This window comes from Bidens hawaiensis, unplaced genomic scaffold (genome assembly GCF_021521415.1).
Source record: "Bidens hawaiensis isolate Kalapana, Puna unplaced genomic scaffold, B.hawaiensis_p1.1 tig00028226_1, whole genome shotgun sequence".
Lineage (NCBI taxonomy): Eukaryota > Viridiplantae > Streptophyta > Magnoliopsida > Asterales > Asteraceae > Bidens > Bidens hawaiensis.
The window spans coordinates 1-26,847 of record NW_027494585.1 but is presented as its reverse complement, the minus strand read 5'-3'; the positions used below and the strand labels follow the sequence as shown (position 1 = coordinate 26,847).

Sequence of the window (26,847 nt, the reverse complement as noted above, 5' to 3'; positions counted from 1 at the left end):
ACATACAAGGATGCATGGTTTCCCCAGCATGATAGGGAGTGTAGATTGCATATATTGGGAATGGGCTAATTGTCCAACTGCATGGCGAGGTCAATTCACATGAGGTGACCAGAAGGGACCAACAGTCAGCCTTCAAGCGATCGCTTCATACGACCTTTGGATTTGGTCGGTATTCTTTGGTGTTCCCGGTTCCAACAATGACATAACCGTCTTAGAGCAGTCTCCTGTGATGGAGAGTTACATATCTGGGACCGTTCCCGTCGCTTCGTTTTGGGGTAATGATAACTTCTACCATCATGGGTACTATCTGGGTGATGGAATATATCCAGGGTTCGCGATAATCGTTAAAACATTCAGAGACCCGATGGATGAAAAAAGACAGTATTTTAAGAAAGTGCAAGAGTCTGCGAGAAAGGATATCGAGAGGTGTTTTGGTGTTCTTCAACAACGATGACATTATGTTAAAAATCATTGTCGTCTGTGGTCTTTAGAAAGAATGAGATGTGCTATGTATGCGTGTATCATAATGCATAACATGATCATCGAGGACGAGGGAAGAGCAATATGTCCAAATTTCATACCGGACCCGGATCCACCACGGACTCCGGCAAGTATGGAGCAACGACTCGAAAACTCGGATTCCGTGCGGTCAAGAGAGATACATAACACACTAAAGGAGGATTTGGTCCAACATCTTTGGATGTATCGGCCTCTGCCTGGTGAAAACGATGATCAAAACGAGGGCAACAATGAAGACGATGATGAAGACAACGACGAAGACGGCGAAGACGATGAAAACGACGATGAGGACGACGATGACGAGGGCGAAGACGACGAGGGCGAAGACGACGACGACGACAACAACGACGAATAATTTTTTTTTTTTATTTTCTTGTAATATTTATTTAATAAAATATTATTGTTATTTGATTATTCTTATTAAAAATTAAAAAAACAAAAAACAAAAAGTGTAAAAGTGACTGGACCACGTGGCGCATAATGCCTGGATGTGGAGAGTTATGACTACAGCCTGTTTTTTGTAAAAAACCATAACTCTGACTGAGCGCTACGTGACGCATAATGCCTGGTAGTGAAGCTTTATGGCTACACATGGTTATATTCTCAATCTCTCATATCTTTCACAATCTCTATCTTTCATTTCAGTGTGTTTTTCTAGCTTATCTAACTATTTCATTTATAAACCATGCAGATGCCATCTTTCTCATCCCTCATGTTCCCCGCTCTTTATAGATTAATTATTATTTAAAGTAAATAAAGCAATTCAAGTATATAGAGACTAAATTTTATTTAAGAATTCAAGTATAAGACTAGAAAAAGAAATTTTATTATAATAATAATGAAAAATTGTTGCAAATGTTGGCTAATAAGAACTTTACAATATGATCCATGAGATCCGCTCATACGTTGTCATAAGTTTTTTGGCAACGTAATTCAATATATGTAACATGATTAACTTCTAAGCCTTCTTGAATGGTTGGTAACTCTTAATTCTGAAAAGGACATAATGCTCGATACTCCTCCAAAATCATATTATGTAAATGATGCGAGTATACAATATTTTTCTACTTCTTTGAATCTTTTCTATTTATGTCACTAGGAGAGGATATATCCGTCACAAGATATAATACTACGTTAAATTAAATGGGGGCACATGTGTTGTTACATTTAACAAGTCGTTGAATCATGAAAATTAATTTGAGATGTTGATGTTGTTTAGCTTGCTGTTGTTGTATTTGGGGAAACCAAAGAGCACATTCTAACGTGTGCTTGAAAGAACGTGCTTTAAGTATTTTATATTGTATGTTTTACTTATTTATATGTATCGAACACAAATACTTTGATTGGTTATATGTTTACAAGTGATCAGAGCTTAAAGGAGTCAATGCGAAGCATTTAGGATGGAATGAAAATGAGAGTAATGATATATGATATGATAGAGAATTGAAATACGAAAACGTCGCCGCAAACGGAATTGGAATGAAGATTTTATGAAGAAAACGGTGTGTTGGTTTTGTAGCCACCGTAAGCCAGAGAAGCCAGGCTGTAGGCTACGGCCGGGACTGATGGGAAATCATTTTTTCTTGTTTTTTTTCACATATTTAAGCCCATAAAACCCTAAAGTTGAGAATCCTTCATACCCTAGCCACCAAGGACGATTTGGAGCTATTCTCCACCATCATAACACCTTCCAATCATTATAATCATCCATGTTATCATACTTGCAAAAATTAATGAAGCTATTCAAGATCAAGGTGCAAGGCTAAACTGTTCGTGACCATCTACGGAAGTAGGGTTATGTTTGTAAGCAATGTTTTCATACCCGGACCGGTCATCGACCCGGACACCTTACCGGGTCACAGGTCGGACCGACCCGGGAGGTCGGACCGGGCATCAACCGGGGACGTCAAAAATTATATATATATATATATAATATCAATAATAATAATAACCAACTTTTGTTAAAAAATAAAAGTTAAAAAACAAGAATACAAAACTACACATTAGAACAAGTTTAGGGTTAAGTTTAATAACAATATAACTTTGAAGGTGTGAAATGTAACTTAGTTAAAAAAGGATTTTATGACTGAAAATACGGAGCATCTATCAGGGACAAACTCATTTATTCACTCATCTTATATCAAACCCTAAATATACAGAGCATCTATCATTGCCGCCGCCTCCATTCAGTCGATTGCATCATTGAAGTTTTATAACTGAATCAATTCACCATCTTCATCTCCTTCTCCCCTTCTGATCGCTACAACTTTTTCTCATTCACAGTCCGTATTTAGACTCGCCGGATGGCCGGAATACGTTAGGTTTTCCCAAACTAGTTAAAATATCAGTTTTTCTTACATTTTACCGGTTCATCCGGCGGTTCACCGGATCCGGTCTGACCGCAAACCGCAAGAACCAACCGGGTTTTTAGAAAACGAGCTAAACACATAAACCGGACCGTTATTTGTAGTGGGTCCCGGTCGGACCGGCCGGTCCGGTCTGGGTTTCAAAACATTGTTTGTAAGCAAGACTTTTTGGTATTTTGAATCTTTACATTGGAACTATAGTTAATTAACATTTAGTTAATTAATTTTTTATGTTTGTTAATGCATTCAATAATTTTTCGTAATTAAATGTTTTGTGATTTTATCAATTTATTGATTTGTGGTCATCATTTTTTAGGATTAGTTCTTTGAGTCGTTGATCTGTTTATCTTTAGCCATTAAATCACTTACAGTTACCAAACCCTAAAACTGGTAATCAATTAGGTTTTATTCATCCAAACCAATTGTTCGGATTAAGTTATGTCAATTAGTAAGGTAAATATCTAGTCTTTTGATTATAAGTGTGATCAAACGAGTTTTCCAAATAGTTGTAATCAATTAGTCTAGTCTGCTTCACAACCTGAAACCTGAAGTTTGGTTACTTTTCTCAAATTGTTTACAACCAAATCATTATTTAATCTGCTTGACATCGTTTGTTTACCCTAATATAATTAATTAAAAAACATTAAACTTGATTAGCACTTTCCACTGATTACCTGTGGATTCGACATCTTATTTGCCCTTACTAGTAAAGGTATTTTATAAATGTTTTCGATTGATCTTTTGACATCAATCACATTCTAAAACCATAAATCTTGCTAGGCTACTGCTTCAAGCATAATAATTGAATACTCATAGTTGCCTCTCATGCATTGAACTGTCATATCACTGGACTATTTTTCCAAAGCCAGTGTATGCAACCAATGTTGCCTATCGTATCGGAAGTCCATGTTTGGACTCATGGTTCTTGTACAAAATTTCTATGTTTGAGGGGGGGGGGGGGGGGGGTAGCGCCTCTCAGTTTTATAACTTCTGTTTATTTTGTTTTAGAAACATGCTCTAGACTTAATTGTCCCCTTTGATTTTTCTTTTTTCTCATGCCCCCCAAATCCTTGATCATTTCTTCTAATAATAAGCCGCCATTGTTGATATTTCATAATTGTAATGTAAAATAAATTATTTAAAACATAACGTGTATAAATTTTTACTTATAACTATATAATAATAGTAATTAAATAAATAAACTTGGATACTTTAATAATAAGTCGTATATGAAAGATTAGTTAATTAATAATAAGGAATTTCTAATTCAAACGTATTTAGGTTACGATCAATTCGTAATACACAATTAGTTAAAGATGTATGCTTTGTATATTTCAATATGTCGCATGGTCACAAATATAGCTTTACATTTATAGTAATATGATCGCATCTATCACCATACTATTATTCCTAGTGGTCTCTGAAGGGAACTTAACTTGTCACTCTCTAGGTATACTCTACTACCTGCTTGTAAACCACTCTTTTCTTCCATGACCATTGACCGTTACACGTGATCTTCCTTTTGTCCTGATCTAAGTAGATGTGATCTTCTTGCTTTTATTCTTGTAGATGCGATATATGGGGTGTTATCCCTATAAATAGATTATTTACATATATGGTTAAGCATGTTTGAATAATTTCTAGAAAAATCCATTCATTTTGGTGGAAAACATGAAATTAAAAGCTTATTATAAATTTAATTTTTTTACAATATTGTCGATATGAAAGTTCAAGAGTTTGGTTATCGCCTTAATGAGATTAACACGAAGTTACTTCGTGACGACTTTGAACACGTATGGTTCATTTGCTACGTTTGATGTGTGTGAAAAGATGCAAGATCTGTTAACTTGAATGTTATTATCAATCTTGCTAGAGTTATCGACTTATGGTGGAAATAAGGAAACATGTATCGTTTCCTTTGGCATAACTATTGTTAAAGCTAACATTAGTTTGCCCGATGCAACCATAACTGTTGAAACATGTTTTTCGTTAGTAAAGACCGTATAGAAAAATTTGCACATGTGAACTGATGCAGGAGCATCCACTGAAACCAACCCGAATCCGAGTTTGGAGCCCGACCCGAAGCCCATTATCCAGACCTATCAGAGGCGTCGTGGAAGAGTTGCATAGGAAAGGAAAGGAACTAAAGGCCCGATGATTTTGGAGTTAATTTAAATTTTGGTTTATTTTGTTATTTTTTTGAAAGATTCTAGTTGGTTGCATTTTCCTATTTTGAGAGACTTTGTTTCTTTTATTGGCCTGGACGAGATTTGGACAACCAATTTTTGGTTTTTACTTTGAAATAATATTCTCCGCCTATCTGGTGAGAACTCTTTGATTACTTGTATTTTGGCCATTTGATTGTGTCACGATTGCATCATGAACAAAGAAACAAATTTTCCTTATAAAATTCTTTTTTCTTGGTTAATTGGATTTTAATAATCTCAAATAAAGGTTATTGGCTGATAATAATCATAACTAAGTTTATCTCCAATAGTGGTCCCAAATTAAAAAAAACTACTCTTAATGGTCCCCCGTTAAAAAAACTAACGGCACTAAGTTTTTTTATGAATTTAAACTTATATTTTTAAGGCTTTTGATCGGAAAAGAATACTAGTCGATTGTAAAAAACTTGGCTTGAAACAATGCTCCAAATGATAGCTTATTTTTTGTTAACTGGAGCTCAAACACCCAATTTAAGCACTAATCAAGCCGCTTATAACATCGTTTCGAGCTAAGTTTAATATCAATCGACTAGTATCTTCCTTCCGATGAAAAACTCTAAAAATCAGTTTGAAATTCGGGAAAAAAATTTACTCCGTTAAATTTTGTTCGGATGACCATGAAGAATATTTTTTTTAATTTCGGACGGACTACTGGTATGGATAAACTCAGTTAAGCTTATTAATGGCTAATGATCATTAAATGAGATTATTAAAATCTAATAATATTTTTCCTTTAACCAATTATTTTGCTCCCTTGAATAAAATTTATGGATTTGTCACTGATTTGAACTCTGCTAGTGATTTGCCAATTGATACATATATGAATTCTTAAATCATGACTTTCAATAATTCACCTTTTGTTTTAAAAAAGATATAGTGATTTCATATATATAATTTTATTATGATCTTAAAACATTTGAAATTTAATTTCATATGGCATATATCACATATCAGTCATGAGTCAATAATTCCACTTTATATTTATTTATATGCATAATGATTGCATGTGTAGATTATATGATACTAAAACATGGTTGGGCACGCACATGTATTAGTTGCAGATGTAAATAAGAAATAAGATGATTTATACATATTTGTCAACATATTCACATGCTTGTAGAATAATTTCTGACAAACGTTTAATTGAGTATTATGAAATGCAAAGAATACAAATAAACAAGGAAGTTACATGGGATATGTTTCATTGCAAGAAAAGGATAAGATTGAAGGATATATTCGGCTTTATAGTGATGTAATCCTACATATAATACTAACTAGTGGATTTTCTCGTGCTTCAGGGAGGATTTAATATCAGATCGATTTGAAACGTATATAAAAAACACGTTGCGAGATATATTCAAAAAACGCATAAAGTTTACATCGTAGTAAGGATGAGCTCACGACGGTATCGATACCGACCAGCACCGATCCCGAAAGTCCTGATCCCGAAAATTTGAAATATCTGGTACCGGTATAGGTACATGTAACATCCCGAAAATATCCATACCAATTATGTCAATTTAGGAAGTTGAGAGACTAGTTAGTCATTTAGCTAAAGATTTATGGAGGCGACATGTGTCCTATGACTCATCACTATGAGAAGACACATGTCACATGGTGGTAACACAAATGACACATATCAACACATAACAACTTATACCCTCACAAAGTGCCATGTGGCTAGTGAATAATCAGTATGAATGTCACATGTCAACATCTTATGGCACCAACTCATCATTAAGAATGACACATGTCGCATGGTGGTGAGTGACGGTCCAACCGAGGATGACTATAAATAGTGAACATGGGCTCCTCAATTATGGCAACCAAAACACAAAACCACTTTCACTTTCTAGAAGTTCGTGCAACCGAGTTGAAGTCTTGATGCCACTCTAGAGTTCGGCGTTCCATACCCCGACACCCTACGTATAGGCAAAAGTACTGCTCGTTCGTCCTTATGCGTTATACTCATTTTAGGGTCCGAGGTAATCGTTCATCAATTACAAAGAAGTTGTTAATTGAGCAACACGTCAAAAGGTTAATACGTTCAAACTTTTTTTATAATTTATAACGTGAATACGTTAAACCTGTTAAAATCAGTCATTAAGATAAACACAAGTCAGTCAAATATTTATATGATATTACGTGATCTCTATCATATGAAGATTTAAGGGATTACGTGATCCATAAATTACAAGGTAGAAAATAAAAAGCAGCTCAGACCAAGTACATATGTGTCTGGATCCAAACATATATGTTTAGCCTATCATTCAAGGCTACGTGGCCGCAGGCTAACAATCATAACCAAGTTTCCCAATGGGCATCAGTTACCGAAGAACTATAATTGTGTGTGTATGGCAAGTAGTACAAATCCCATAAATAAGAGACGTTTCTGCTGAGTTTGTTCAAGAAAACTATCTTATTAGTCAAAGATTTAATAAATGGTTTTTTTAGTCAACGATTCACCGGCATATCGCTTACATATCCCCCCCCCCCACACACACACACATTTCATGGCATTAGATTAACACAAGTAACAAGAAATTAGTCACTCGTGAATTAGATGTTTGCAAGGTAGAGATGGCTCGGTTTTAAATTATTAAAATATTGTAAACATGATTTGTAAATCAAACACTCGAGTATTTATTATCCGAGAAGTTTTCAAAATATATTAATATATTATTATAAACAAGTCTTTCGCTAAATAACTCGCAACTCTGATATATTTACAAAACATTTATCAGCTATTGGTCAAACGCCTAGACCCTAAGTCGGGGAGTGACAATACCGAAATGTTGGTCCGGTACCGATACCGTACCGATACCAAAAACTCAAAACTTGATACCGACAGTACTAAATCGGTACCGAAAACGCTCATCCCTACATTGTTGTAACGTAACATTTCATAATTTAATTAGTTTATAATATTGAATTCACCATTCAAAAACGATATCTTAACATTTTTGTTATTATTGTACATAATGCTTTATTATACATTGTTATATAATTCCATTGGAACTCGTAACTAATTAGATTAAAAAAAATAAAAATTAGAAGAAGTAGAAGAAGAAGAAGAGAACTTTGGTTTTGGTTCTACTGGTTTACTAAAATTATCAATTTTTGTACAATACTTTCGTTTAACTATCAATTTTAGTCCAACTTGTTAGCGTCATCCACCAACATTTAGTTCATACAGCTATTAGAGGGTTTTTTGTATTTTTCACATACTTTGGACAACCAGACATAAACGACCCTATCGGGCAAACGAATAGAAATAACACTAACGAATATAAGCGTTTACATGCGAAATATATGAGGGTAGAAAAAACAAATAAATAAAATTATTTGTAATAAAGTATTAAAACATGAACCTAACCAGAAGAATAAATGAATTAAAAACCTAACCAGACGCACATAAACGGACGGACGTAAACAAACACATTAGAAAATGGTTCACGAACACTGTTGAATGAACGCGGCCTCTATTCGTGTTCGTTCGTTGAGCTTACCAAACATAAATTTTTGTGTTTATGTTCGTTCATTTATTAAATGGATGAGCGTAAACGAACTTTCCATCGGACGTTCACTTCGATTCGTTTACAACCTACGGTATTATGTCAAACAAGTCTTCTCACGTAGTCCAATTAACCATATTTCTTTCGCTAATATGACATCATATAACTAAAAGTACGTGAAATATTAAAAAAAGAAAAAAAACCTCAAAGTTGTATTAACTACACGAACACTATTGAATGAAGATGACAGTTGTTCGTGTTTGTTCATTAAGATCATCGAACGACAGTTGTTTCTGAAACTCTTTCACCATCAAATTCTAAGCACATTATTAAATTTTTACAATAAATAAAATTAAAATCCAAATAAATAAATAAATATTATAAACGAATAATATAAAACAACCTCGTAATACGAGGAATAAAAACTAGTATGGTATAATGGACGAATAATCAAAATGAAAAATTACTTGATTATTTTTATTGAATTGGTCGGTAATAATTGTGTGTGTCTGAATTAATAGAAGGTTCAATCAAATTGATCACGTAAGTACAATTTATAGTTTGCAGTTTAACCTTAATGACTAATTAATAGAAGGTTCAATCAATTGTATTTTCCTTTTATTTTCATTAAACTCGACAACACGAAAAAATCATACATTTTCCTTCCCCTAGCTTTCTATTCTGTTCTAATTTCTCTTTCTTCCTCTCTCCTCCTTAAATAAGACTCAGGAACACATCGAAGGATATGATATTCGGCTATTGTTGGCTTGGTCAATCCTCATAAATATTCAAACTTAAAATTTAGGGTTTAAGTGTAATTATCAAAAGTAAATGTTTAAAATGTAATTATGTTTGTTTGCTAAGGATGGATTGACATCCTCATCAGAAGTGTAGAAACTGGCAAATTAAAGAGCAATCAAAGGAATTGAACGTCACAAGAGTCCATCAATCAAAAGGCAGGAAGAACCTGATCAGAAGGATTGTACAATCACAGAATTTGAACATAAAATCAGGGATGCAAAGTTTAGAAATATAGCATTGAGCAAAAGACGACCTCGCATATCGCTTAGTCGAGAACCACTCGAAGTTATACAAAAATTAAAACATATATATCAAATGCATGTATAGTTTTACAAACATTACAAAATAGACATTAATACAAGATTCCTGCAGTACAAAAACTGATGTGTAAAACATTTAAACTAGAACTATCTCTTTTGGAAATTGAAAGTTTTGATGCAATAAGCAAATATTACGCCGAAAGCGATAACTAATCCGATGTGCACTCCTGCGATCGCACCAAGAAAATCATGTTTGTAGCCAAAATACCGGTCCAGATATCCCTTCACGGTCTCCCCATTTACGAGCACGTCCTCATAATCACCAAACTGTGACACCACCATGCCATAGATGGTCCACGCCAGTGGATTACCCCAGAAGTACCATCGCAACCACACGGGAATTCTCTGTTACATTTGAAAATAAACATCAATGTTAAAACAATATTAGAGAATAACTAGCATTAACAAAAGCATAAAGAAACTTACGGGTCGAGGGATGATGAAGCCTGAAAACAGATTAAAACCTCCAAAGAAAAAGAATGCAATGATGGCGGCAATGTTGGCATTGGGGGTGATTGCGACAGTCATCATTCCGTAGTATGTCATATACAACAAACAACATAACTGGAAGAATGTGTACCAAAAGAATTTGGCTGCTGTCCATTCGAATCCCATCATAGCATAAACTATGAGACAATAAACTATGGTTTGTGTGAAAACATAAGGTATCTCCACCAGTGCCTATGTATATAAAACACAAAAGTTTCATAACCTCAATCTTGAAATGAGAATATATCTAAAAAGACGAATTTATTTAACATATTTTCATTCAAATTTAATTTTAATTTTGAGCATGTAACATTCTTTCAAAAAAAAAAAGAAAAAAAAACTTATTATATATGCTAGAGGGTTAATAGGAGGCCTCTGTTTGAATAGAAATTGATTAAAGTTCCTATTATTATTATTATGGTAACATGAAAATTAGTTATCGGAGAACACATGGGCGTCAAAACCCTACTAGCCAACGGGATCAGTTAAATCATATCTCATGTTGGGCAAGTGACCTTTAAGGGGTTAAAGTAGGAAACCAGTGAAAACAAGATTCCTTTCTAAGACCTCTGTTAGAGGGGAATCATTTGCTTTTACCATTGCACCACCCTTTGAAGGTAAAAACTTTTTTATTTTTGAATGCAATTGACCTCGCTTAAATCATACAAGTCAATCACCTGAGCAAGGGCATATGGTAGAGCAGAATACATTCCAGCAGCTCGTTCTCTATAAAAGACGGTACGTTCAATGTCTATGATAGGTTGCACCGCTGATGCATTTAGGTAACTAAGGAAGAGAGTTGCTGTATACATGGAACCCATCGCGTTAAATAGTTCTTGCTGAGTTTTCCTGAAATTTTGATTACCCATATAGGATCAATGAAGCAAATGTATCAATAATAATAAACAAGGACTAATTTGTACTTTAGTGTTTAATATTACCTTTTACCACCAAGATCCCAGAACATAGTACCAAACATGATGCCAATAAAGGTAGTGAAAGCAAAACGGACAGCAGTGTAAGGAGGGTTCCGCCAGTAGGACTGCCGTTGTTTCCATAGGCAAGCCACAGCTTGGACAAAGAAAGATTGCGAGAATTGGGTCGGGAAATAGAGGTCTTTCGTACCAGGAGCTGGTACACTTAATTCAGCAATAAGGGCCTTGTTCCTCCTGCAACAAATGTCGGTTTTAATAAAAAACGCAGCTAACTAGTAGAAGTATCTAGGATTTTTTCTTTGGATATTAGTTGGTGGTTTAGGATTTCGTTTTAAGTATTTTTTTTAAAAAGAATTAAAGTTCTTGTAATACTATAGATTTCACCACATTCACAAGCGAACTAATTCAAGTTCTTGCAATTGCTTTTGTAGTTCGATGTTTTGGCAAGACAATCAAACTCTATAGAGTTTTCAATCAAGTCCCAGATCGATAATCAAACACCAACTAAAACGAATAAATCTCGTTTATATTAATAAGAAAATCTAACTCTAAAAACTTATTACAATCTCTCAAACCCTAACTCGGTTTGACTCTTGATGAACCCTAACTCGGTTACATCTAGATGAACCCTAACTCGGTTACATCTCGTGTGTGTCTCTAGATGAACCCTAACTCGGTTGCACCTCACACCACACGCTCTATAATGCCTAACCTGTCTTGTTTATATAGACTAGTATAACTTGCTAACCAAGACATTACCAATTATAATTCAATACAATTAGGAAACATAACCACTGTGATCAGCTTGTCAACATTGGTCCCTCACGTTCGCCGACTTGTGACATGGAGTCTGAAATTACTTCCAACATTCAATAACCTTAACAGTCTCTTAAGATTTTGACTAACATCTGTGGAGTTCGCTTGCCACCCAAAGAAAATTTTCTAGTTCGCTTAATGCAGGGGTAGCGAACTAACTAGAAGCACATTCCAAAAGAAAACAACTACAAAAAGTTAGTTAAATCCTAAACCATCTAATGATAGAAAAAGTTTAAATATCGGGCAGGTTAATTCAGTTTAATCACCTGTATAGATCTGAATTTCGGTAGATTTCAGCAAAATCAACTCCTAAAGCTATTTCTTGAGATGATGTGGTGACTTCCAACATCCATGTTGCAGGGTTATATCCGTCTTTTATCTTTGCTACCCCGTCTATATCCTGATACACAAAATCGATCAGGTGTTAGTTGCATACTCTTTAATTTGTATCATTAATCTTAGTTAGATATCTTACCTCAAAGTACTTTATTAGTTCACATGAATTACGTCCTATAGGTCCAACGTATATTTCTTGTCCTCCTCTTTTCATCAAGAACAACTCATCGAACGCTTCAAATATATCAATGCTAGGTTGATGAATGGTGCACACAACTGTTCTTCCTGTGTCAACCGTGTTCCTAACTGTTCTCATCACAATAGCAGCCGCCCTTGCATCTAGCCCGGATGTTGGCTCATCCATAAAGATTATAGACGGATTGGCCACGAGCTCAACTGCTATGGTTAACCTTTTTCGTTGTTCGGTGGATAGTCCATTGACACCAGGCAACCCAACTAGTGCGTCTCTCAACGGGTTTAGTTCTACAAGTTCCATCACCTCGGCAACAAACATCTACAAATAAGTACAAAAAATCATGATCAAATATTCAAATTATATCACTTTTTGTTAGTTAACCACATGATTTTGTCTATGTTTGATAAGATGGACACTAACCGTTCTGGTGTTTTCGTCAACATCTGGTGACAACCTTAGCCAAGCGGAGTACAACAAGGATTCATAAACAGTAACATGAGGCGAATGAATGTCATTTTGTTCACAATATCCAGAAATGCGAGCGAATGTCTCTTGTTTCTTTGGGTACCCTGAAATCCTTATGTCACCCTCAATGTACCCACCGGTTTTTCTTCCTGCTAATACATCCATCAAAGTAGTTTTTCCGGCACCACTAACGCCCATTAGGGCGGTTAAAACACCAGGTCTAAAGGTTCCACTGACACTCTTAAGTAGCAGCAACCTATCTTCATTCACTCCTTGTTCCCTCATTCTCTACAACATTATAAGTTTATAACTCCCATGGAGTTTTAGTTGTTAAATACTAGTATAATTTTGATTACAGTAAGAAATATGTTGAAAGTTACCTGTGGCATATCAACTGAGTAATTGACCTCATTGAAAGTAAGTGAAAGCGGTACGAACGGTAGAATCATTCCTTTCTTCTTGATTTGTTGACTTTCACCGGTGGTAGGTGTTAATTCAACACCACTCTCATTTTGATTTGGTGTAGTTGGTCGAGATCTCCCAAAAGCTAGAGTTCACAATGAAAGTTACAATATGTAATTTGTAAACATGTTCTTCTTCTATAAATATGGAAATGTCTGATATGTAGTTCATGTGTTTAAGCAAATTAATGATCACATGTTCCAATACCAGAATCTAGAGAGAAAGGTACTCACGGTTAAGAAATTCGAGAGAGAGTATGAAACAGATACTAAAGATAAATATGAATCCAACCAAAGCCACAATCGCAATCCAATACCAATAAGCTTCGGGAAAGAACCCTCGCGATTCGATGATCACTTTCCCTAATGTTGTATCGTTTATAGGCTATAACATGGAAATAATTTTGAAAAATTATGGTTAATTGTTTAATACTTTCGTACATAAGCATATAATAAAGATAAGAGGGACCTTGCCTTTTTCCACCTGTCCCCAAGAAATTCGTTAACCGTAATCCCATTCATCGCATACATCATTGGAGATGCCCAATAACCCCATAGCCACCACTTTTTCACATCATCTGTAATGAGAACAATGTGTTTGTTAGCTAAAACAGGATAAATGTTAGATTTTTATATGTTTTCCACTAGCAAACTTGTATAAAATGTATAATAAACTTCTACCAAACTTTCAAACGTTTTCTACATATGGAAATGGAAAGCTTGAGGTAACTAACAAGTAAATTGAATGTCAAAAGCTAACTATGAAAGTAGGTTAACTAGAAGTAAAAGGATTTGCAATAACTAGTTAGTGGCTGGTCAAAAATTAATAAATAGCTACTGATTTTAATGTAACAATATAACCAACCAACATTTTATTTTGAGAGAGATTAATACTCTCTTAACTATCATCATCATCATCATCATCATCATCGTACTCAGTATATCCCACCAATAGCAATGCTATGGTAGGGTCTGAGGAGGGTAAGATGTAGACAGCCTTACCTCTATCCCATAGGGATAGAGAGGCTGCTTCCGGTGAGACCCCCGGTTCGATAGTAGTTTTGCATCAAGCCTTGGACATAAGGCACATAGCACTCAATCATCGGGACACCGGCTGATCGGTGCATGTGCCCTTGTCTTTCGGCTATCAACGCCACCACATGATGCCTGATTAACCTTCCACCACTTTTAACGTTATTTTCACGAGATTAGTAAAATAACGTCAAAATTAGTGCAATTTTACTTTTGCCCACCCGAGGGTTCACACATATATACATTATATGCGCGCACCGCAAGCAGGGCGTTAATACTCTCTTAACTAGAATGTTTATTACCTCAGTAACGAAAGTTTGAAGATTTACATTTGGTGAAAAAAAAACTATGCTTTCAGCGATTAAAATCAATGAAAGATCGTCATCTTTCAACAAAGTTTGCGGTTTTTTAATGGAAGCTATAACTATAAAGTACCTCGAGCCAGAACGAAGCCACCCAATACAAAGACTAAGAGAAGCGCAAATGAACCAAATGTGTTCGCAACTATCATGTTCCGACCCAATGCCCCAATGAATCGAAACAACGCAGAAGACATCTGGTTAATAGCTAATAGTAAAAAGTATTGTTTGATGAATCTACAAAACAATAGATTTGTTAAGAAACATTTAAATAGAAACAATAACATGAAAGTTGTCATCTTTAGTTCATGATAACTAGATATAACTAACCTTGTGAACTCCGGATCGTATCCTATTACATAGTAAGTGAGAATAATCCATAAGGCAGATTCAATAAATGAAATAGGAATCTTGACAATCCACGCAGGAATCCCGTACGCCCAGGATGGGTAAAACAGGAAGTCTCGTTGTTTGTAGAACACAGGAAGCTTAAGAATCGTCATTGAAATCTCGGACATTCCATTAAACATGATCATAACGACACCAAAGAATAAGGAACCCATGTATATTGCTCCGTCTTCTATGTTGCGTTTATGCATCTCGGTTCGCAGAAACACAAGCATAGCCACTACCCCCATGAAACATAGCTGAAAACCAAGATAACCAAATTAATTGTTATTAGAACTAATTAAGCGAGAAAATCAAGAGTTAATTTAACAAACACAACACTTGCTTGGGTCAATTTGAAGTAGTAAACAAACGAATTTCTCTTCATGAGCAAGATTTCTCTCTCAAGGCAAGCTTTCAAGAGCTCTTTCTTCCTTAAACCGTATTTTTCAGTCGTAAGTGCAGCCGGGTGGCTTCTGGATTTGTCATAGGGGGTGGCAAGGTCATCCCCAAGTCTCTTTCCAACATGAAATGACTGAAACGACTCTGCGAATTCTTTGGCTGTCACGAACCGGTAATACTCGTCTCTCCTCATCCAATATTGTTGTTGATCTTTCCTCGATGTCACCTATGTTGGATTATTAAAAGTATTAGAAACATCACACATGTATGAAAGGGTGGTGGTGATAAATAGTTTAAATGAGGGGTCTTCATATTAACTCTTGGGGCTATTGTTCATCTTTGGCATAGTTCTGTTTTTGCTAACCAACATTTATAAACTTGAAAAACCATTATGTATGACTAGCTAATTAACTTGTTTTTCTTGTTATTATTATTTATTTATTTTTTCCATCTTGGCTAGGAGTTTAACAAAATCATTTTGGCTTTTTCGTTAAAGTATATCCATCGACTTTTCTTGTTTCTAATTAAAAGCTTCCATGTGACACGCATCGTTGCACCGACGCAGCATATTTCAATCTTGGCACAACAAAGTTTCATCTGGCGAAAATTTGTTATGCCAATACACACGTTTCAAAAACTGGTTAACTGTAAATCTTTAAAAGTAGGTTTATTGGATTTTAATGATCCAAACTTTGGTCTATTGGCCGATATTAATCCCAACTTAAGAAATTTCCTAGAATAATCCCAACTTTCACTCTATTGGCCTCCACTGAGCCTTTTCTTAACAGGAACTAACCCAGTTAGTTTTAGGGCAAAATATGTCATTTCTACAAATTGAGGGGGACAAACGAAAAATGTAAATTAACTTAATAACTCAATGACACAGGCGCCACCACCACCGTGGTCGCCGCCACCGACACCACGACCCTGGACACCGCCACCGCCACCACCACCACGACCGCCGCCGTCGACACCAACATTACCACCGCGACCTCCGCCATTGCCTCCACCGCCACCACCGGTGGCGGAGGCCGCAATGGAGGTGGTGACGATGTCGACGACGGCGGTCGTGGTGGTGGGTGGTGGCAGTGTCGAGGGTCGCGGTGTCGGTGGCGGCGACCGCGGTGGTGGTTGCGCCCATTTCGTTGAGTTTTTAAGTTAATTTATATTTTTCGTTTATCCCCCTAAATTTGTAGAAATGACATATTTTGCCTTAAAATTAACTGTGTTAGTTCCTGTTAAGAAAAGGCTCAGTGGAGGCCAACAGAGTGAAAGTTGAGATTATTCTAGGGAATTTCTTAAATTGATATTAATATCGGCCAATAGGCCAAAGTTTGGATTATTAAAATCCAATAAACCTTAAAAGTAATACTTATTTTGTCAAATTTATAAAAGTTGCCGTAATAACATTTACGTAGCTATTCTATCACATAGATTAAGCGAATCATGGAGGAAAAGTGAACATACTTCTTGTAAGAAATCTGCAACACCCTTTCTCTCAGGACATTTGAACCCCATAAACTCAAAAAACTCTAGTGCATTGTCACGTGGTCCTTGGTACACGATTTTCCCATCAGTTAAAAGAATAATATCATCGAATAAATCATACGTCTCTGGAGCCGGCTGGAGGAGGGAAATGACAGCAGTTCCTTCAAGGATATGAAGAAACTGTCTAAGCGATTTCACAATTTGGAAAGTTGTAGAACTATCCAAACCGGTAGAAATTTCGTCCATAAGAAGAACCTTCGACGGTCCAACTATCATTTCACCTGTAATGTTACGGAAATCAGTCTAAAGTTCACGGAAAGATTATATAATTCAAATTATATTACTGGTTTACCCGTTGTAACACGCTTCTTTTGCCCGCCGGAGATCCCCCTTATCATTTGATCTCCTACTAGGGTGTCCGCACAAATGTCCAACCCCAACAACTTCACAAGAAAATGAATTGGATTCAACACCTTAACAACTGTTAATGTTTATGTATTGTAAGGTTCAATATATATAGTTGTTACCTTGAGCGTATAGTCTGTCACCACATTCGCCTCTTGACCTTCGGATGCCGTAGCCTGAATTACAATTATTTAAATATGAAATTCAAAATAGTAGAAAGGGGATATGAACAAGAAATATGCGTTCCCTAAAATGGATCATGTTCTATACCTTCATGAAGATGTCTATATCCGGATCGGGTTTAATTTTTGCATCTCTCTCTCTTCTTGACAATTCAGCCAACATCTCTGCAGTTTGAATATTGTTAGATACGCCTAAATATCATAATAGATTGGTATCTACAAAGAACAATTTTAGAATTGGATTTGGATAAATTTAATCTAACCATAACGTGATCCAACGCCTTGGCACTGTGCGGAGAAAGCCAATGTTTCTCTGACAGTCATTTCTCCAATATGAACATCATATTGACTGATATAAGCAGATGTCCTTTCAGGTACAAACTCATGTAGTTCATGCCCATTGTATGTCACCTTCCCAGAACTCTAAAATATATTCATACATGAAGTTGTAACATTAATTGGACCAAAACCAAATAGCAGATTAACCGAAATGTTTCAATCTTGAAATGAGGAACAACAATTTACCTGAAGTTCCTTGTCTAGCTTGCCAGCCAAGGCTAACAAGAGTGTCGTCTTCCCGGAACTTGGGGGCCCCAAAAGTAATGTCATTCTATATACATGTTTCATTATGTTAACATCTAGTAAACTGGTTATAAGAGTTATGTTCTTTGTGTTATTCTTACTCACCTGCTTGGTTTTACAATCCCGCTAATGTCGTCGAGGATGGTTATATGCTTTTTTGAATTCGGAAGCAGATGGAATAAGTTCAAGAATACCTAATGGAACAAAAAAAAATATGAATATATTTTTATCAAATTCATGGCGGAATTCAAAGGGATTCAAGAAAGTTGAATATATTTAGAGATTGAATATTTTACCTCAGATATATCAATAAGGAAATTTACAAAACTAGGTAAAGCTCTGCTTCCTGTGTTAATGTCTGCCTCCACAGTCACATGTTCAAATCTAACTTCAATTGTTGGCAAATCAATCCCAACCCTGTGACAACCAAATGTCACATTATATTAATTAATTGAACTTATGATTAGAACATTATGATCATAGCTTAGGAATAACCGAACCATTACAACGGTTTAAATGTAAACGTTCGGTTGGTTGGGGATAATTGTTTTAGTTATGTAACCGCCATCGTGTTTGTTTATTATATCAATGAACGATTATCATATACGATTAAGAAGTTAACGATTAACATTGTTTTCTCATTAAATCCTTTAGGATTTTTCACACTGGTTCTTGAATCTTCATCCTATCACTTTCTTAATCCAACAGAAATAAGTTTCTTAACAATCTTCGCTACTAGATTATAAGATTCGTTATAAATTAACAATCAAATGATAGGTTACAATCCATTGATGACAAATGAGCTTTTATCTGAATTTGATTTATAATTTATTCGTAATTCAAGACACAACTTCAAAGTTTGAAAATGTGAAAGAAAAGTGGAACTCGCTATCGAGAGTTCGAGACCATGGCTTCACTTTTTGTGAATTTCAATTTATTTTTCTTTCTTTTTCAGTTTTTATCAACATGATGAGTTATTTTTATCTAATAATATTATGTAATATCTAACATTTTTTTTCTCCTTGTAATTTTTAATAATATTAACACAACCCAAGCTACATCTGGATAATGTGTAAACGAGCAACAAGTTGTGTCGTTATCCCCTTTTGAATCGAAGAACATATTCTTCTAAATTGAAATCCCTAGACATGTCTTATCTAATTATTTTTATTAAAACCAAGTTGTATCTAAAATAGCATATTTTTATATTATGACTAAAATTATTAGAAATAATATTTTTAAAGAAAAATTATTTTTCAAATAAACTATTATCATCACGTAGCCAAAAAGAAAAGAAAACCATGTACTTATTTATTTTTAAAATTATTAGATATAATAGTTTTAGAGAAAAATTAAGTTGTATATTAATAAAAATAAAAAGGTAAATTAAAATTTGCGAAGTCACTATCTTATCTTTTGCTATTCTTATTTTAGTCATAACTTTGAATAAGCAACTAACCCATATATACAATTAAAAGGAAACAAAAACTCATTTATCTAAGATGGGTTTTGAATCAACACTTTTAAAAACAAACAGAATTTAACATCATAAGAATAAAGGCCCCATGGTGTTTTTACTTTTTGGGAGGACACTTTTGGCCTAGGTGCTGTTGTCCATTTACAAGGGCGAAAACGAATAGAATGTGTGGTCCCATGTGAGTTTTTTTTAAAAAAAAAATTTAGCTAGCATTAACTTATTGTTCGTGACAAAATGTCATGCGTTAGCCAGATGTTTCGTGAGCCAAGCTTTGTTGGTCGTTAAAAAAATGTAAAAATTTATTATGATAATTGTATATCTTGATAGAAACAATTGTTTACTAGAGTACAGTTTTTAACATAACATCAATCTTAAAATCAATCTATAAAAAGTCAGAAGTTGAATACCTATCAATTCTGTTCCTGAGCTTTAACAAGAACTTCTCATTATCTTCATCAGCAGTGTTTACAAGCCTATCAAGTAGCCGCTTTCGCTCCGCAAACCCAAGATTGTCGACATCAACTTCTTGTGGAGCTCCAGTCGATCCAAAAAGCAAACCTCTCTTTAAACGATCAAACGTTGGAAGCTTTTCAAGAGACGCCCATTTCAGCGCTTCTTCATCATCTTCCTCACGAGTAGATCTCGAAAACACATCCATACCAGTGTTCCTCCATAAAGAAGTACTTCCTGATCTTAAACTCCCCATCCTTCCATTACTGCTTCTTCTTGAACTTCCTAACCGGATACTGCTATTAGCTCTATAGATATCAAGTCCATCCATTTTTAATTAAAACCTTCAAAGTTGATTAATACAACCTTTAAGTTACCAAGAATATGATCATAAGATGATCCCATTAGAAAGATATGTTGTTTTATGGAATTAGCACACTTTATATATAAAGTGTACGTGGACAAACATGAAATGGCGCGAATGATAATTACCCTCGTGAACTGTCTTTGGAACAATTTTATAATCTTATAATTATAATACCTGCTCCCACTGATTAAATGGCCTTTAAAATAGCCAATTATTTTCACTGTTTATGATATAATATATGGCCATGCTCATTCAAATATTGTTTTAACCGAACTATGGACAACATAGGAAAAGGACCACATGAGTCCATGCATGGTTGTGATCCTTTTTTAACTAACATTTGGAGCCACCTCTAATATCTTGATAAGGCTTTCTGAGACGGGATGTCAATCGTTCATACTGATTTTGAGGCTCCAGCTTTGACTCATCCAATAACATCATTAAGAAAAAAATCCACCACTGTCACACTGTGGGAAAACACTGGAGTCAAGTTTCAAACTTGAGACCTTAAGAACCCAAGTCTTAACGTGTCATTGGATCAGATGGTCAACTGCTCATGGTTATGATTTTGATTTTATATATGATTATAGTGTTCAAATTAAAACAAGTTGTCGTACATTGATCACATAATTCAAATTGTTTGCTACCATAATAAGTTAGTTAGCACATAGGAAATGACTTCTCGAGGACCTTCTTTCTTACCTCAGGCAATTTGCCAAAAACATCTACGGTCCCATGGACGACCCTAGTACATGCCCCCCAGTTTTTTTGTTTTATATGTAATACATATTATGGTTTTTCCGACAATTCTTGAAATTTATTTACTTAGAAAAATCAATCAACATATGTGGCAGTTTTTTTGACTTATATAGAATATATCTATATGTTTTATGTAATTAGTTTATATTTTGTGTCATATCTAGACTTTATCCAGTAATCCAGTTGTATGTGCTTCATTTCTGAAAGTTGAAATTTCATGTGTTTGACATATTTGAGTTAAAAATAAAATAAGCGGGTCATAGGTCTCACTAAACTTGGATAGTGTATAAACAAGTTATAACATCTTATTTATTTATGAAACTTTTATCACTAAACAGTAGTTTCACGAGTCATGGTCTCACCAAACCCAGATAATTACTAAACGGATTACAATTAATATCTCATTTATTTGTGAAACTATTTCATTATCAAAGAATAATTTTGCAAGACAGGGGTCTCATCAAACCCAAATTGCTCTTAAATAAGTTATAACATATCATTTATTTGTGAAACTCTTTCATCATCAAACTCTAATAATGTCTATCCTCTACATATTTTGTCACTGGTTTATCCTCTCCGTCACCGGTTACTTCTGATTACCACCCATCTTCGTCAACCTCCCCTCTCATTAACCACCATCATCGCCTACAGCTACCCCTTCTTTGTTAGATCTCTTCTGAATCATCAAATGAACACTGGTTAATCAACTATTTAGATCTAGTCGCCCCTTACCTTCTTTTTTATTTATGAAACCCTGTCGGGTCATCCCGTTTTCATCTTCATCACTCATACCACCACCAAGCCAACCTTCATTACAAACCTAGAACCGTTGTTACCGGTGATAGATTACAAACATACTATGCTATCTTAAATTTATAAAAGCATGGATGGTTTAATTTTTGGTCTTAATGCTCTCTGATTCAAGCCTAAGTTAAATGTTTGTTCATTTAAAATTTAAATGAACATTTTATGAACATAGGTAAACGAACGTTAATGAACATATATGAACAAATGTAAGCGAACAAATACAAACATAAACAAATATAAATAAGCATTGTTTGTACAAATGCGCCTTGTACAAAGGGTACATAGGATCTGGGTAATTGATTTCATTTAAAAAAGGGTTGACATACAGAACCTAGATTACACGCAATGTTGACTTTTTTCAAGTTCCCTCACTTTTTAAACGTTAATATTTTTTTTATATGGCATTTTTTGTAGAAAAAAAAACACTAAAGTCTCACTTTTTAAAACGTTAATAACTTTTTAATGTGACATTGTTTATAGAGAGAAAACACTGCACCATACGCTGAAGCAAACAATCTATTTAATTTTAGTACCTCTTAGGTGTACTTTTTAAAAAATCGCTTTTAAAACCCCTATGTGTTATGCGTATAAAGCGTGTGATTGTGTTCATGCGTAATACGTGTAAGGCCCCGTTCCCGGTGCCTCACTTTAACGCTGGATTTACTCATAAATATAGTTCTAAATATCAGAGTTAATTAAAACATTCGCGGAAACGTTAACTTTAATTCATTCATTACAAAACATTAATCTTTTCTTTAAAACCATAACATAAGACATTATATTTTAAGCATCATTTCTTCCATCTTCATATGCCAGCCGTTCAATCCATGCCACGTGCCCTCCTCATGCTAGCTCGTTAAACATATTCACCTACGTGCATACTAAAAGTCAGCTACGCTGAGTGAGTCCTAGTTAATCAGGCAACATACAATACATACACATATCATCCCTACGTACACATCCGAATATTCATATCCATACTTAACAAGTTACCTTTCTATCACACATACATACATACATACATACATACATACTATCACTTACCTCAGTACACCGAGAGTATGTTCATAGTCCACCGTCTATACCTATACTCAAGGTCGTGAACACGTAAAAGGTCCGCAGTCCTTACCTATGTTCACCGATCATGGTACGTGCAAGGTCCGCAGTCCTTCCATATACCATCCTACTTTAACAACACGTATAAGGTCCACCGTCCTTCCCTATGTTTCAACCTAATTCATAGCACGTACGAGGTCCACAGTCCTCCCCTATGCTACCACAATACAAATACAACACGTATAAGGTCCGCAGTCCTTTCCTATGCCGGCTCCTAACTGAAGTATGTATAAAGTCCACAGTCCTTAACTACGTTCTCGTCTATCATCTATAGCACGTATAAGGCCCACAGTCCTTAACTACGCCATCACATGCCAAGTCTATGCCCAACGAAAGTTAGAGGGATTTTCCATCCTAACTTACTACGTCAGACGTAGAACTCACATACCATTCCTGTACCTGCATACACTTACTTCGCATATACAATAATTACATCATAGCATAAGAACACTATAGGTGTTCTTCACATCATTCATTTAACAATCATACTCCTTATCGGTGCATGCAATATCCAAAGATCGTTCACGCCCAGACAAGCATTCATTCGTAACGATCATACATCATCCATATATAACATTCCTATCTTTATTTACAACCTACGCGCAATATCCGAAGATCGTTCGCGTACCGACAATCAATCATTCATATCTATCACATGTATCATATATGGCATACACTTACCACTTAAGGTAAGTGTATTAACTAATCTCATCGAGTATGCACACAGCCCCGAAAAACATAACAAGGAATGGGGCTAGAAACTCACCTGGATCCTGTTTCTTTCACCGTTTATCGTAATTCCCTTCTTTAATTGTTCCCTGCTAACTGTATATAGGATACACGTATTAATATTCGTGCTAGGTCTGGAGTAATCTATGGGCATTGTTTTATTTTACATTATACTTAGATTATTTTGTACAAATCCAAGGTATAACGGCTTTTAATTATTTAATATTCCGACTTTCTTTCCTTAATGTTTTAGCTTAACACCCTAGATTATTCTTTTGACGTATAATGGCGTGAGTATGCGTATGCGTATATTTGTACACGCATATCTAACTCACGGGTACTTATATATTCGAGTCTTAACGTGATCGGGTCTTTATTATTTGTTAATTACATTATAAATAACCCAAGGCATTGTAAACGAGTTATCTATCTATGTTGTAATCGAGTTATATGTTCTAAGTGTTCGAGTGGCAGTGTGATCGAGTGTACGGAGTGTAATGGGACTCAGGTTTATATTCGGGGCCTGGTTTAGAAGTTGGGTTTGTAATTGGGCTTGGCTAAAAATTTGGGTTTGTAATTTGGGCTTGGACTGGTTCTTGGGCGGGGCTTTGATATTAATAATTGAACTACGAAGCCCAACTCCTCCTTAATTATATTATCATCAACTTTTTCTTCTGTCTTCTTCATTTTTGTTTTTCTTGCAGCCGCTTACCAGTAATCGAACATCAATTGTATACGATTTCTATTGTAATCGAGTTCCCTTGTGTAATCGTCATTAGCCCTGGACTAACTCAATAGTAATTGATCTGTGGTTATTGTAATCGAGCTCATGGGACTCGATTTCAATGTAATCGATTTGTACTTAGGCTTACTGTAATCGAATCTCCTGATATTCGATTACAATGTAATCGAATTGGTACTGTATGCGAGCCATATGTATGTATATATTGTAATCGATGAGATGTGAGCGATGTTCAGATTTGTATGCAAGTTCAATTTGTAAGCGACTCAGATTTGTAATTGAATTAAGTGGGTAATCGAGTTGTCAAAGTGATCGATTTGTAGATTTTATGCGAGTGTGTGTATATGGTTGCTGAACTCTGATGTAATAGAACAACCTGAGATCTATGCGGCTGTAATGTGATCGAAGACCCACCTGGACAGCCCTTGTAATCGATTTATCCTTGCAATTGCTCAGATTGTAATCAATGTCAAGTGTATGCGATTATTGTATTCCTCAAAGTACATGTATGCGATTTTTAGTGTAGGTATTGTATTCGAGCCGGGTATTTTTTTTTCTAAGTATTGTAATCGAATCCAGATTGTATGCGAGTGTAGTATATTTGGGCTCGTAGCCCCTACTTTGGATGTTGGATTTACTCATAAACGCAGTTCTAAATATCAGAGTTAATTAAAACATTCGCGGAATATAAAAACTTTCATAAATTGTTTCATAATTAAACCATAACTTGTCTTAAAACAACACCTCGTCTTTCAAAATAAACAAAACATTAAACTTAAACTTCTTGAGCCTCCCGATGCCAGCCTCTTATTCGATGCACGTGTCCCCTCAAGCGAGCTGCCTCATTCTAACTCACCTGCGTGCATACTAAAAGTCAGCTACGCTGAGTGAGTTCTAGTTAATCACATACAACATACAATCGATTCACATACTTGCACACACGCCGAAGGGGTGTACACTATTCATACTTACTTTTCATACATAACTATCCATCCTATTTAAAGAGCCTTCTGCCCTATAACCTCACAGATACTATACAGGGTCTGGTCCCTAACATCACATATTTATAAAGGGTCTGGTCCCCACTATCACAGATATTATGAGGGTCTGGTCCCTATTCTCACAGATATTATTAGGGTCTGGTCCCTATCCTCTCAGATATTATTAGGGTCTGGTCCCTTTGCTTCCTGCTACTGTAACATACATGTCTCTACATGCCTTCCATGTCACACCCCCAAATTTCCACTAACGGAGTTTTACCGTAAGGCGGGTGACAAACCAGGATCCGAACACGTTAATCACACCAAACGACATCTACATGGTCTTAAAAGTTTTAACAAATCAAAATAAAATGTTCAGAGTACTTAAGTGCTAGTGCGGAAGCTAAACAAAGTGCGGGAGCCATCTCCCAAAACAAGTTTAAATAATTCATGGCGCTACAAGCGCAAAACCAATATTAAATAAATGTTTTCAAACTTAAACCAATGCGAGTCTATGCATGCAATGTTATCCTAATCCAAGTGCTTGCTAGTGACCTGAGGAAAACATGCTAAAAAGAGTCAACACATATGGTTGGTGAGTTCACAGGTTTTCAAAGTAAGTTATGCTCTATCAGTTCATAAACATTTATAAATAAAAATGGCCCATGGTTAACTACACTTAGTTAACTCGTTGCCGCATAGTGTTATGTTTCCATCACGACCGAAGCTGACTAGTTATTGCCTCAAGTCAAGTATTGCCAAAACTTAACAATGTTTGGTCAAAGTTACACCCCGTTCGACCTCCAGTCGAGAATAATGCAGGGTGGGGTTTGTCAAACCCAATAGTACTATTTAAATTTACCACGCCAGTTAACCTTAGTTAACGATCCGATGTTTGTGATGACTTTCCATGGCAAAGAAACACTACGTTATAAGCAACCAAACGGTTGTGTAAAGATTTAGAGCAAGTAAAGTAAAACAGTTTTGCATGTTTCCTCCCCCAAAGGAAAGGTATAAAAGTGGGGCCGTAAACTCACCTTGTTGGTGCTTCGGGTATTACACAAATCCGACCGAAGTAAATGCGTCACGTGCTAAGACCCTAAAAATGCAAGTACGTAAGTAACTTGTGGGATGGTTCC

The 26,847-nt window shown here is 35.5% G+C and overlaps 1 protein-coding gene across 1 annotated transcript; it reads right to left on the bottom strand.

Moving 5' to 3' along the window:
* Positions 1-9,675: 9,675 nt before the first annotated feature.
* On the bottom strand, positions 9,676-20,745 carry LOC143576465 (pleiotropic drug resistance protein 1-like). Its single transcript, XM_077060544.1, has 22 exons — positions 20,166-20,745; positions 18,578-18,698; positions 18,387-18,475; positions 18,225-18,309; positions 17,963-18,122; positions 17,788-17,864; positions 17,640-17,693; positions 17,465-17,555; positions 17,092-17,393; positions 15,569-15,850; positions 15,166-15,482; positions 14,912-15,072; positions 13,919-14,022; positions 13,679-13,829; positions 13,364-13,530; positions 12,939-13,271; positions 12,462-12,836; positions 12,253-12,386; positions 11,177-11,404; positions 10,913-11,084; positions 10,173-10,427; positions 9,676-10,091 (listed from the first exon to the last, which is right to left on the bottom strand). The coding sequence occupies exons 1-22, from the start codon at positions 20,537-20,539 to the stop codon at positions 9,834-9,836; spliced, it is 4,290 nt and encodes a 1,429-aa protein (XP_076916659.1). The 5' UTR covers positions 20,540-20,745; the 3' UTR covers positions 9,676-9,833.
* Between the last annotated feature and the right edge of the window lie 6,102 nt (positions 20,746-26,847).

Bases quoted from the DNA above. Each gene is read 5' to 3' on its own strand.
- LOC143576465 (XM_077060544.1), bottom strand. From the start codon at position 20,539: ATGGATGGACTTGATATCTATAGAGCTAATAGCAGTATCCGGTTAGGA. The intron at 15,483-15,568 runs GCAAGTGTTGTG...CTTGGTTTTCAG, and splicing joins ACTACTTCAAATTGACCCAA to CTATGTTTCATGGGGGTAGT. The intron at 12,387-12,461 runs GTAAGATATCTA...TTTGTGTATCAG, and splicing joins AACTAATAAAGTACTTTGAG to GATATAGACGGGGTAGCAAA.